The sequence below is a fragment of the Nanorana parkeri genome, unplaced genomic scaffold, assembly GCF_000935625.1.
Source record: "Nanorana parkeri isolate BGI_ZX_2015 unplaced genomic scaffold, ASM93562v1 scaffold1048, whole genome shotgun sequence".
Classification (NCBI taxonomy): Eukaryota; Metazoa; Chordata; class Amphibia; order Anura; family Dicroglossidae; genus Nanorana; species Nanorana parkeri.
Genome location: NW_017307316.1, coordinates 457584 through 469635, shown reverse-complemented (window position 1 = coordinate 469635; position 12052 = coordinate 457584). Strand labels below are relative to the sequence as shown.

The following is a 12052-nucleotide window of genomic DNA, read 5'->3' as shown; positions in this document are numbered from 1 at the left end:
TACGATGGGTGGAAGAATGGGGTTATTATCTAGGATCAGTGAGACTTAGGACACGCGACTGATAGCCGGGTGGTGACAGAAAGACAAAGTATCTGCACCCCAGAGGAAGACATCTCTAAAAAAAAAGGAAACTACATGACAAAGTATTCAATGGAATAGCTGTAAGGGGTAAAAATATTTTTTGAAGAAGATGCAAACCCAAAACACTAAAAATGTCATGTCAAGCTTTGAAAGTGAATCTTAGAATGACATTAACGTATTAATTATTTTTAAAAATCGGCATTGTTTATTAAATAATGGTCGTCACTGAGTTGGTTACAGCCTGGTCACAGTGCTGGGGGCATACAACTGAGTGTACTCCCAGCACAAAACCGTGACACAGTAAATATCAGAGCTATATAAATGTATAATAATAGTGTGTGACTGTGGGGGGGACATTAGAGTGTAAGCTCCTCTGTACAGAGACTGATGTGACTGTGGGGGGGACATTAGAGTGTAAGCTCCTCTGTACAGAGACTGATGTGACTGTGGGGGGGACATTAGAGTGTAAGCTCCTCTGTACAGAGACTGATGTGACTGTGGGGGGGACATTAGAGTGTAAGCTCCTCTGTACAGAGACTGATGTGACTGTGGGGGGGACATTAGAGTGTAAGCTCCTCTGTACAGAGACTGATGTGACTGTGGGGGGGACATTAGAGTGTAAGCTCCTCTGTACAGAGACTGATGTGACTGTGGGGGGGACATTAGAGTGTAAGCTCCTCTGTACAGAGACTGATGTGACTGTGGGGGGGACATTAGAGTGTAAGCTCCTCTGTACAGAGACTGATGTGACTGTGGGGGGGACATTAGAGTGTAAGCTCCTCTGTACAGAGACTGATGTGACTGTGGGGGGGACATTAGAGTGTAAGCTCCTCTGTACAGAGACTGATGTGACTGTGGGGGGGACATTAGAGTGTAAGCTCCTCTGTACAGAGACTGATGTGACTGTGGGGGGGACATTAGAGTGTAAGCTCCTCTGTACAGAGACTGATGTGACTGTGGGGGGGACATTAGAGTGTAAGCTCCTCTGTACAGAGACTGATGTGACTGTGGGGGGGACATTAGAGTGTAAGCTCCTCTGTACAGAGACTGATGTGACTGTGGGGGGGACATTAGAGTGTAAGCTCCTCTGTACAGAGACTGATGTGACTGTGGGGGGGACATTAGAGTGTAAGCTCCTCTGTACAGAGACTGATGTGACTGTGGGGGGGACATTAGAGTGTAAGCTCCTCTGTACAGAGACTGATGTGACTGTGGGGGGGACATTAGAGTGTAAGCTCCTCTGTACAGAGACTGATGTGACTGTGGGGGGGACATTAGAGTGTAAGCTCCTCTGTACAGAGACTGATGTGACTGTGGGGGGGACATTAGAGTGTAAGCTCCTCTGTACAGAGACTGATGTGACTGTGGGGGGGACATTAGAGTGTAAGCTCCTCTGTACAGAGACTGATGTGACTGTGGGGGGGACATTAGAGTGTAAGCTCCTCTGTACAGAGACTGATGTGACTGTGGGGGGGACATTAGAGTGTAAGCTCCTCTGTACAGAGACTGATGTGACTGGCTCAGTGTCCTCTGTACAGCACTGCGGTATATGTCAGAGCCATATAAATGTATAATAATAATAGCATGTAGGAAAATACAGTAAATGATGCTGTTTCTATGGTAGTTTGGGGCAGAATTTGACCAGATTTAGCGCTGTTAAAAAATGCATAGACCCGTTCATACTGCTGTATATATGCAGATACAATGTTTGCTCAGAGCCACAGCACACAGAAAATGAGATTAAGAGGATAGATTTCATTCTGTGATATGATGGAGGAAAAGTACAAAACACACACACACACATAAAAACACACAAAAAAATTAATAATTTCAGCTTCCGCTAATCAGGTCTCTGATGACTTCCTATCCAGAGCAGCCAGGGAACATCAAGGCCTTACAGCAATTCTGAAACTGGCACTAGTATGGGTTCACTCTGTTGGGATGGAGGTCATCTTACCTTGGGTAACCTCTCAGGGTCTCCCGGGTGTCGGGGCACCACCTTCTGTAGTCTCTGGAAGCCGTAGTCAATGGTTGGTTCATTCAAGGCTGTAAAGAGGAGTGTCAGATGTTAAGTGACAGAAACACACCCAACACATCAAGAAGAACCTAACCTGAACATTTATCAGAACAATGAAAATTCATAACATGTGAGACACATCGTCCAAAATTAACTATAAAGATCTTGACATGAGATAGAACAGGAAAAGGGAACCTAAGGCACAGTTGCCATGGGCATGCAATGTCATTTTCAGTGGGACCCAGGAGGTCATCGCATTACACGGATGCAGGCTGGCACTGGTCCACCGGAGGACCTGGGGGCTGATCTGAGGTGTGAAGGTGCAAAAAATGGGGGTGATCTGAGATCTGAAGTTGCAAAAACTGGGATGATCTGAAGTCTGAAGGTGCAGGAATTGGGGCTGATCTGAGGTGTGAAGGTACAGGAATTGGGATGATCTGAGGGGTGAAGGTGCAGGAATTTGGGCTGATCCAAGGGGTGAAGGTGCAGGAATTGTGGTGATCCGAGGGGTGAAGGTGCAGGAATTGGGGCTGAAGTGAGTTTGGAAGGCGCAGGAATTGGGCTGATTTGAGGTATGAAGGTGCAGGAATTGGGGCTGATCTGAGGGGTGAAGGTGCAGGAATTGGGGTGATCTGAGGTGTGGAGGTGCAGGAATTGGGGTGATCTGAGGTGTAAGGGTGCAGGAATTGGGGCTGATCTGAAGGTGCAGAAACTGGGGCTGATCTGTGGTGTGAAGGTGCAGGAATTGGGGCTGATCTGAGGGGTGAAGGTGCAGGAATTGGGGTGATCTGAGGTGTGGAGGGGCAGGAATTGGGGTGATCTGAGGTGTGGAGGGGCAGGAATTGGGGTGATCTGAGGTGTGGAGGGGCAGGAATTGGGGTGATCTGAGGTGTGGAGGGGCAGGAATTGGGGTGATCTGAGGTGTGGAGGGGCAGGAATTGGGGTGATCTGAGGTGTGGAGGGGCAGGAATTGGGGTGATCTGAGGTGTGGAGGGGCAGGAATTGGGGTGATCTGAGGTGTGGAGGGGCAGGAATTGGGGTGATCTGAGGTGTGGAGGGGCAGGAATTGGGGTGATCTGAGGTGTGGAGGGGCAGGAATTGGGGTGATCTGAGGTGTGGAGGGGCAGGAATTGGGGTGATCTGAGGTGTGGAGGGGCAGGAATTGGGGTGATCTGAGGTGTGGAGGGGCAGGAATTGGGGTGATCTGAGGTGTGGAGGTGCAGGAATTGGGGCGATCTGAGGTGTGAAGGTGCAGGAATTGGGGTTGATCTGAGGTGTGAAGGTGCAGGAAATGGGGCTGATCTGAGGTGTGAAGGTGCAGGAAATGGGGCTGATCATATATCTGTATGTGCAGAAATTGGGGCTGATCTGAGGCATGGATGTGTAATAATTGGGGCTGATCTAAAGTCTCAAGGTGCAGGAACAGGGGGCTGATCTGAAGGTGCAGGAACTGACCTTTTGTCTATGGCACTGGCACCCCAGCTGTCTAATGTTCATACATTGACGCTTAACCTGGAAAAGGTTGCTGACCAATGTGATAGAACAATATGTTTGCTTAGCTCTAACCTTCAGTTCCATTGCTTGCTCCTTACTTCAGGGCTGACATAAAAAAGATTAGGACCACACCCACTGTTCCTATAAAGGATCTTACCACCATATAGGTGAAGAATGGTGGGCTGTACCACAGGCTGGCATTTTACATCTCTTGGGGACACCAACAATGAGATCTCCCTGCCAAGATTCTTGACTCTGTTCCTGTCCACCTAAGAGTTTTAGGTCTTCCTGCCCATCTTTGTGTGTCCCAGTTCCTCCCGTTACATTCTTCATAATATAAAACAAATACAAATCCATCAGGGATGGTGGGAGCCCCTCATATTGGTCATAATGAGTGTGCAGACCCAGGAACTCGACACCTGCTAGGAGATGTAACCAGCCAGTATTTGGTTATCTTGGTGCAGAGATTGAGGAGAATGGATGTATAACTCTGTACTGTGGAATATCTTTAAAATAGTGTAAGCTCCTCCGGTGCAGAGACTGATGTGACCGGCTCGGTGTTCAATGTACATGTATGGTGTGGAATATGTCAGAACTATTTCATTGTATATTAAAAATAATAACACATGCAAAGTGTGTAGCCAGATGGACATCTCGGGATAGGTTGAATGATCTGTATAAGTCATTATTCCTCTTTGCTTCATATTTGCACTATAATAAGAGCTGGACAAGAGAAATGCAAGGGAATGAAAAGAAAAACCCACTGCCAGTTCGAACCAACGCTCTGCATCATCCGAAAATCTGACACGATACATTTGTTGGCAAAGTGTCTCAACGTTTGCTACCACAAAAGGTTCTCTGAGGTGTGAAGGTGCAGGGTGTACATGGATAGAGAACTGGCTAAAGGAACGGGTACAGAGAGTATCAATAAATGGCGCCCTTTCAGACTGGGCTAGTGTCATGAGCGGTGTGCCTCAGGGTTCTGTGGTGGGACCCATGCTGTTCAACCTGTTTATTAACGACATCAGGGACGGAGTAAACAGCAATGTTTCAGTGTTTGCTGATGATACCAAAATTGGGAGGGTAATAGAAACGGACCAAGATAGTGTAACATTACAGGAGGACCTGGATAAAATAGGGGGAGGGGCAACTATATGGCAGATGAGGTTTAATGTCGATAAATGCAAAGTAATGCACTTTGGGACTAAAAATAAACAAATGGGTTATACAATGATGGGTATGCCGCTGGGGAAGTCTGAAATGGAGAAGGATTTGGGGGTCATTGTAGACCATCGACTGAATAATAGCTTACAGTGCCAGGTTGCATTAAGCAAAGTTAGTAGAGCCCTTTCCTGTATCAAAAAGGGAATGTTTTGCAGGGACAGGTCTATAATTTTGCCACTTTACACATCACTGGTTCGGCCTCATCTGGAGTATGCGGTCCCGTTTTGGGCACCAGTCCACAGAAAGGATGTCCTGGAGCTGGAGAGAGTCCAGCGGAGGGCAACCAAACTCATTAAGGGGATGGAGGACCAGAACTATGAGACAAGGCTACTAAATTTAAATATGTTCACATTGGAGGTGAGGAGATTAAGGGGGGATATGATTTTCATGTACAAGATGTTCAATGGTCATAGCAACATTAGCAACAAACTCTTTACGGTTAACCCCATAACAAAGACTAGAGGCCACCACCTAAAATTGTTGGATAAAAAATTCCAACACAAGGGGCGAAGGGGGTTCTTCACAGTTAGAGCGGTTAGGGTCTGGAACTTTCTGCCACAGGCAGTGATTTCAGCTAAGAGTGTGGAATCATTCAAGAAGCTTTTGGACGATTTCCTGAGTGACCGTAATGTAAAAGGGTACAGGTACTCTTAAGAATGGGATGACACAGGGACCTATACATACACACACACACAATAGGCTGGACTTGATGGACTTATGTCTTTATTCAACCTCAAATACTATGTAACTATGTAACTATTTTCTCCACACAGTGGTCATTCATAGACATGTGCGATTCGTTTCGTTCCGAACCAAAATCCAGACCAATTTTCCGAAATTCGGACACATCCGAATTTCACAATCCCAATGCATCCGAATGTGTCCGAATTTCACAATCCCAATGCATCCGAATGTGTCCGAATTTCACAATCCCAATGCATCCGAATGTGTCAGAATTTTACAATCCCAATGCATCCGAATGTCTCCGAATTTCACGATCCCAATGCATCCGAATGTGTCCGAATATCACAATCCCAATGCATCCGAATTTGTCCGAATATCACAATCCCAATGCATCCGAATGTGTCCGAATATCACAATCCCAATGCATCCAAATGTGTCCGAATATCACAATCCCAATGCATCCGAATGTGTCTGAATATCACAATCCCAATGCATCCAAATGTGTCCGAATATCACAATCCCAATGCATCCGAATGTGTCCGAATCTGAATTTCCTGTCTTCGAAATTTCGGATCCCATGTGAATTTCGTTTAAAAACTACATTGAATCGGACATGTGACTTTTCTGGCCAATCAGATGTGTTTTTCAGTTTAATGCATCCGAATTCCCGAATAACATTTGGGAGCTCCCGAATGCCATTCGGGTCTGGGAGCCTCAGCTTTATGTATATACAGGTCACAATGTTGCTGTAGCGAATATTCATTCATAATACAGAATACATATATACATAATAGTAAAGCTGAGGCTCCAAGACCCGAATGGAGTCCAAATTTCCGAATCATATATGGGAGCTCCCAAATGCCATTCGGTTCTGGAAGCCTCAGCTTTATTATTATGTATGTATATGGCTCCCAGATCCTGATTGCTTTCTGGAGCTCCCGAATGCTATTCGGAAATTCGGACTCCCGAATGCCATTTGGGTCTAGGAGCTTCAGCTGTAGTATTAATATCTGTATATGGTTTTCTGTGGTTGTCACAACGAATAGTAAACTCTTCCGAAACTAACGAAAATTCGGCTTTCGTCCGAATCCGAGAATTTCGGACCTGAATCCCGAATTCTGAAATCGCGAAAAATCTGAATTTAATTTTTCCGCAGCTTACACGTCTAGTCGTTACTCCTGTGACAAAAAACACGCTACAGGGCTTGAAATAAACATATTGCGATGCAGCACGACGAGATCCGCTACTCATTAACCCTTCGCTTGCAGGGACAGAACAAGCACCCCGCTTTCATATATCTTTCTCCATGTAATTGTCAGATAGTTGCTTCCCTTCCCAGCATTGGATCAATATGTCTCGCTGCTCTCATCGCTCTATGACTAATGATATGATGATAGTGGAGGGGAGGGGGGAGAGACGTGGCTTTATGTGACCTCGGACCTCCCCCCTACCCCCACCCCACCTCCACAAAGTGTCCTGCGATTCCGTCCCAGGATGAAGATGGATGATTCACAAGCAGGTAATAAATATTTCTGTGGTTTTTCTTTCATGATGTTTTTTTTGTTACCATCAATTGCAAGTGTTTGTGATGTTCTGGCGCACTGGTAGCTGTAATCTGCAGGTCAGCGTAGTGAGTGCTTAATGCGGAGGAAGTCAGGGATCATAAAAGCATTAATGAATCATCTAGCCCTTTCCTCTCCGGTCTGACTGTCCCTGGCCCACCCCTTTCATTTATTGGATCAGGTCTTTCAGTCATGGAGGCTCAGCACATGAGGGTCTTACCTAGGGTGGTCTACAAGCAAATGCAGCCTGCCTTTGAATGCATCCACTTCTCCAGTCTGACACCCACCTATCTGTAAGACTATATATCTAATCTTTATCATAATTGCCTCTGCATTCGATTATCACTGGTTTTAGTAATAACTTAATACCCAAATCTGAAAGTAGAAGTCTAGGAAATGGCCTGGTGGGCCGGATTCTGCCCCTGGGCCTTTTGTGGGGGGGGGAAGACAACCTGCCTAAAAACACCCACTCCTCCAAACAGACACCCACCCATCAAGACTTGATGCCATGGGATGGAGTGAGTAGGTCCCAAACTGCAGATAACAATGCTAAGCTGGTCCCTGGTCCCTTGCAGTTTCTTGCAGCTAAGGTTACTTAAGGGGCATCTCCACCAATGATTGACACATCATTCTTGGGTGAGCATGGTTGGGTTGAATTACCTGTCGGCTTTTCCTGAAGACCCACCGCTAATATTTCCCTTTCAGTTTGTGTCTCTGCCCCTCCCACAATGAATGAAGTAAGCACTATCACACAGCTACATTTAGTTTGTGCAGTACGTTCCTATTGGAGAAGGGTGACACCATCTCTTGGCTTTGCAATGGTCTCATCTGCTGGGTGGAACTGGGAATGCTGGTGCGGATATCTCACCAGTGGAATCCCACAGAGGTACAGGAAACCAGCATATGATTAAACTTGCTGGAAAGCACGCAGATCTGGAATATCAATTGTGGGCGGGAGTTGGTAACATGAACATTACATAATGTTGGTTTTGGCATGCATGTGTCCTTTGGAAACAGCAGGGAGTAAGCAGATTTTACCCTTCCTTGGTCTTCTGTTAGATAAGCCCGGCCATTGCATTCCGTAGCCACATAAAGAGGACTAATCTTCAGTCTTTGGACATCATTCCGCAGGCCTCACCAGAAACATGTGCAAGCCACATACCTCTTCCATGACTTGGTGGTGCGTTGAGGATCCTGCTCATTATTCATCTCCTATCAGCTGCTCTGTTATACATATTATTACAAGAAAAATATCTAATCATTATTGGAAGCAGATGTTGGTACGATGGAAACAAGATCTGCTCTGAGATTACAGTGCAGTTCGGGTCTTGCTGGCTGCAGATTCATGAAGAGAAAAGAATAAAAAATATGATGGGCCAAGCGCTCTGATGATTGGCTCCGCGCAAACAGCTGTTCCGGGCGGCCCACTGACCGCAGATCATCAACGGGTCGCATCCAACAATTCCTTGTAACTTGGAAAAGTTTTGTGTAGGAAGCTGTCCAAGGAAGACAATTAATTTCCTGTTAGCAGCTGCTTTTCACTCATTTAGTTACACTCCTCCAAGTTGTTCTCATCTTCCAGCTTCCCGGGGGTTTGGCCCGTGTCAGACTGGGATCTGGGTCTTCAACTTTTAATCCTTTCTGGTTCCTCTTAGACAAACATCGACAGCAGAGAGGGATTCATGAGAAGATAAGGCTTTGCTGTCACTAATTCATATGTAATCCTCTAAAAAGGGTCTGTCAAGGATTGGTGTGGACCCATGGGCCAAACACGCTGATGACTGGCTCTGCATACAAAGCTGTTCCAGATGGACCACTGCCTGCACATCATCAACAGGTCAAATCCAACAATTTCATGCAACTTGAAGAAGTACTTGTGTGGGAAGCTGCCCAAGGAAGGACAATTCTGTTCCTGATAGCAGCTGCTTTTCACACACTTCATTACACTTTTCTAAGTTGTTACTCAAACCTCCAGCTTGCCATGGTTTGGCCTGAGCTATATTGGGATCTAGGCCGTCAACTCTTCATCTTCTCTGGTTTTTCTTAGACAAAAACCCACAGCAGAGCGGGATTCATGAGAAGATAAAGCTTTTCTGTCACTAATTCATATGTGATACTCTAAAAAGGGTCTGTCAAGGATTGGTGTGGACCCATGGGCCAAACACGCTGATGACTGGCTCTGCATACAAACCTGTTCCAGATGGACCACTGCCTGCACATCAATGGGTCAAATCCAACAATTCCATATAACTTGGAGAAGTCCTTATATAGGAACCTGCCCAAGGAAGGACAATTCTGTTCCTGATAGCAGCTGTTTTTCACACACTTCATTACACTACTCTAAGTTGTTCTCAACCTCCAGCTTGCCATGATTTGGCCTGGGCTAGATTGGGATCTGGACCCTCAGCTCTTAATCTCCCATGTCTTTTCTTAGACAAAACCAGCAGCTGAGTGCGATTTGTGAGAAGATAATGCTTTGCTGTCACTAATTCATGTGTGATCCTCTACAGAGTGTCTGTCAAGGGTTGGTGTGGACTCATCGGCCAAGCACGCTAATGAATGGCTCTGCAAGAACAGATGTTCCAGACTGCCTACTGACCAAATATCATCAACGGGTCACATCCACCAAATCCATGAAATCTGGAGAAGTCCTTGTGTAGGAAGCTGTCCAAGGGAGGACACTTCATTACACTCCACCAAGTTGTTCTAATCCTTCAGCTTCCCAGGGTTTGGCCCGTGTCACACTGGGATCTGGGCTGTCAATTCTTAATCCTGTCTGATTTCTCTTAGACATACATCCACAGCAGAGTGGGATTCACAAGAACTTAAGGCTTTGTTTTCACTAATTCATGTTTGATCCTCTAAAAAATGACAAGAATTGGTGTATGACCCATAGCCCAAACACTGTGACAACTGGCTCGGCACAAATAGCTGTTCCAGATGGCCCACTGACCGCATATCAACAATGGGTCACATCCAACAATTCTGTGTAACTTGGAGAACTCTTAGTGTAGGAAGCTGTCTAAGGAAGGACAATTAATTTCCTGTTAGCAGCTGCTTTTCACACACTTCATTACATTACAAGTCGTTTTCATCCTCCAGCTTCCCAGGGTTTGGCCCGTGTCAGACTGGGATCTGAGCCACCAACTCTTAATCTTCTTTGGTTCCTCTTCGCCAAACTTCCACAGTAGACCATGATTCATGAGAAGATAAGGCTTTGCTGTCACCAATTCATGAGTGATATCTAAAAAGTGCTGGTCAAGTACTGATGTGGGTCCATGGGCCACCAACAGTAAGAGCCTCTAAGGTGCAGAGTCTATGGAGTGCCCGGTCTTTTCCAGAGAACCCCAGAAGGACATTTGGGGCACTGCTTGACATATCCAGACTTTGATTTGTCCAAAATGTGCAAGCTGAGAAAATAACTCCTGTGAGAGTCTCCTTGAGAGTCCATAAGTCCAGAGGTCAAAGTGGGGGATGTTCTGGACTGGCAGGAGGTCCAGGAAGGTCCATAAAGGAACGAAGAGAACGAGAATGAGAACTGGAGAACAGTCAGGGATCAAACAGCATGCAGGATCGGCAGACCAGGCTACCAAAAGTGAAAAAACTAGCCAAAAACATCTGCTTGAAGAGAACCTATGCTTTGCCCTTTAATACCGGCACCACCAGATACACATACTTGCCTATCCTTTGTTCCTGCAGCTGCGGGGAGTGAAGAGATTGAGCCCTCTGTATGCTCCGAGTTGTCACTTGGAGCTAACACAGGGCCAAAAACTCTCTCCCCACCCCATATGAAAGTGTTGGATGCCAATCACCAAGCACCAGTGCCATCATGTACCAGGACAGGAGTATTTTTTTTTACAGAGTATTTGCTCCTGTGGCCTAATGGAGCTGCAGGAAGGGATATAAGGGAAGGTGGATATGTACATATCAAAGCATTATTCACCATTAACAGGCACTAAAGAGGATATTCACTTCTTATGTTGCTGTTTCAAGCAATTTTGTGTTTGCCCTTTCAATAAACTGTGGTTTCCTTGACTTACCTGGACTACAGTGGAGTGTCCTTGTTACAGTACCCAATGATGTCTTAGACATTTTGGTATTTGCCTTTGGCTCAGTGTCCTATTTTAGAGACAGCAGAGTCCATGATGTGAGCTTGAATACCGCCAAGAGAGAAGGCCATGTGGGTAGAAGGCCACCAAACATTCAAGGGAGTGAGTGGGATCCACTGGCTTCTTAAAGTGCCAACAAAAGGCACCTAAAATAAGGCATGTAATGAAATCAGAAAGGTTTTATTTCAACAAGTCATTAGTATATTGATGAGGGGTAAGAGGAGGAACCGGGGAAGGCAAAATATAAGAAGATGAATCTTCCGGAGCATGTCCAGCACCTGTAAGTATCATTACATGGTCCATCAATCCTCAAATGGTCCCAGTGCTTATGAACAGAAAACGAGACAGATTTGGCCCAGATTGGAGCAGTGACGGGATTTTGGACCATGATCCACAATAATAACCAACATAATCCACAGCTGCTTATAAAAGCAACTCGGACTGCAGAGTGTAATTCCTGCTCAGCTCATCATCGCTGCCCGCTGGTAATGTCATTAAGGCTTGGCGCAGACGCGCAATTCTATAACAGCCTCTAGCATGAGCTTCCTGCGTCTCTGCGGACGCTCTGTGTTAGAGAACAAAACCATTTACTGTACTGAACATTAATTCAAAGAAACAGAAATGTGCAGCGGTTGCTGAGCTGATATATGATACGTTGTAGGAAATATGAATAAAATATTATATTAATGTGGTAATAATGTATATGATGATACTGATAGATCATTATATATTATAATATATACTGTATAAGATACTGATGTATTTTATATATATATTGTAGAGTATATAAAATTGATATAGTAATAACGTATATAATAATAATCATTTTAATAATAATAGTAATAATAAAAACAATAATAATAAAACAACAATACTAATAA

At 45.2% G+C, this 12052-nt stretch overlaps 1 protein-coding gene across 6 annotated transcripts in view; it reads right to left on the bottom strand.

Annotated features, from left to right (window-relative positions):
• The window catches only part of LOC108796053 (transcription factor COE3-like), a 108665-nt gene that overhangs the window by 21398 nt on the left and 75215 nt on the right, over positions 1-12052 (bottom strand). For all 6 annotated transcript variants that reach the window (XM_018567433.1, XM_018567434.1, XM_018567435.1 and 3 more), the window contains one exon: positions 2039-2127. In XM_018567433.1, coding sequence (XP_018422935.1) covers positions 2039-2127 — 89 coding nt within the window. The remainder of the gene's footprint in view (positions 1-2038; positions 2128-12052) is intronic.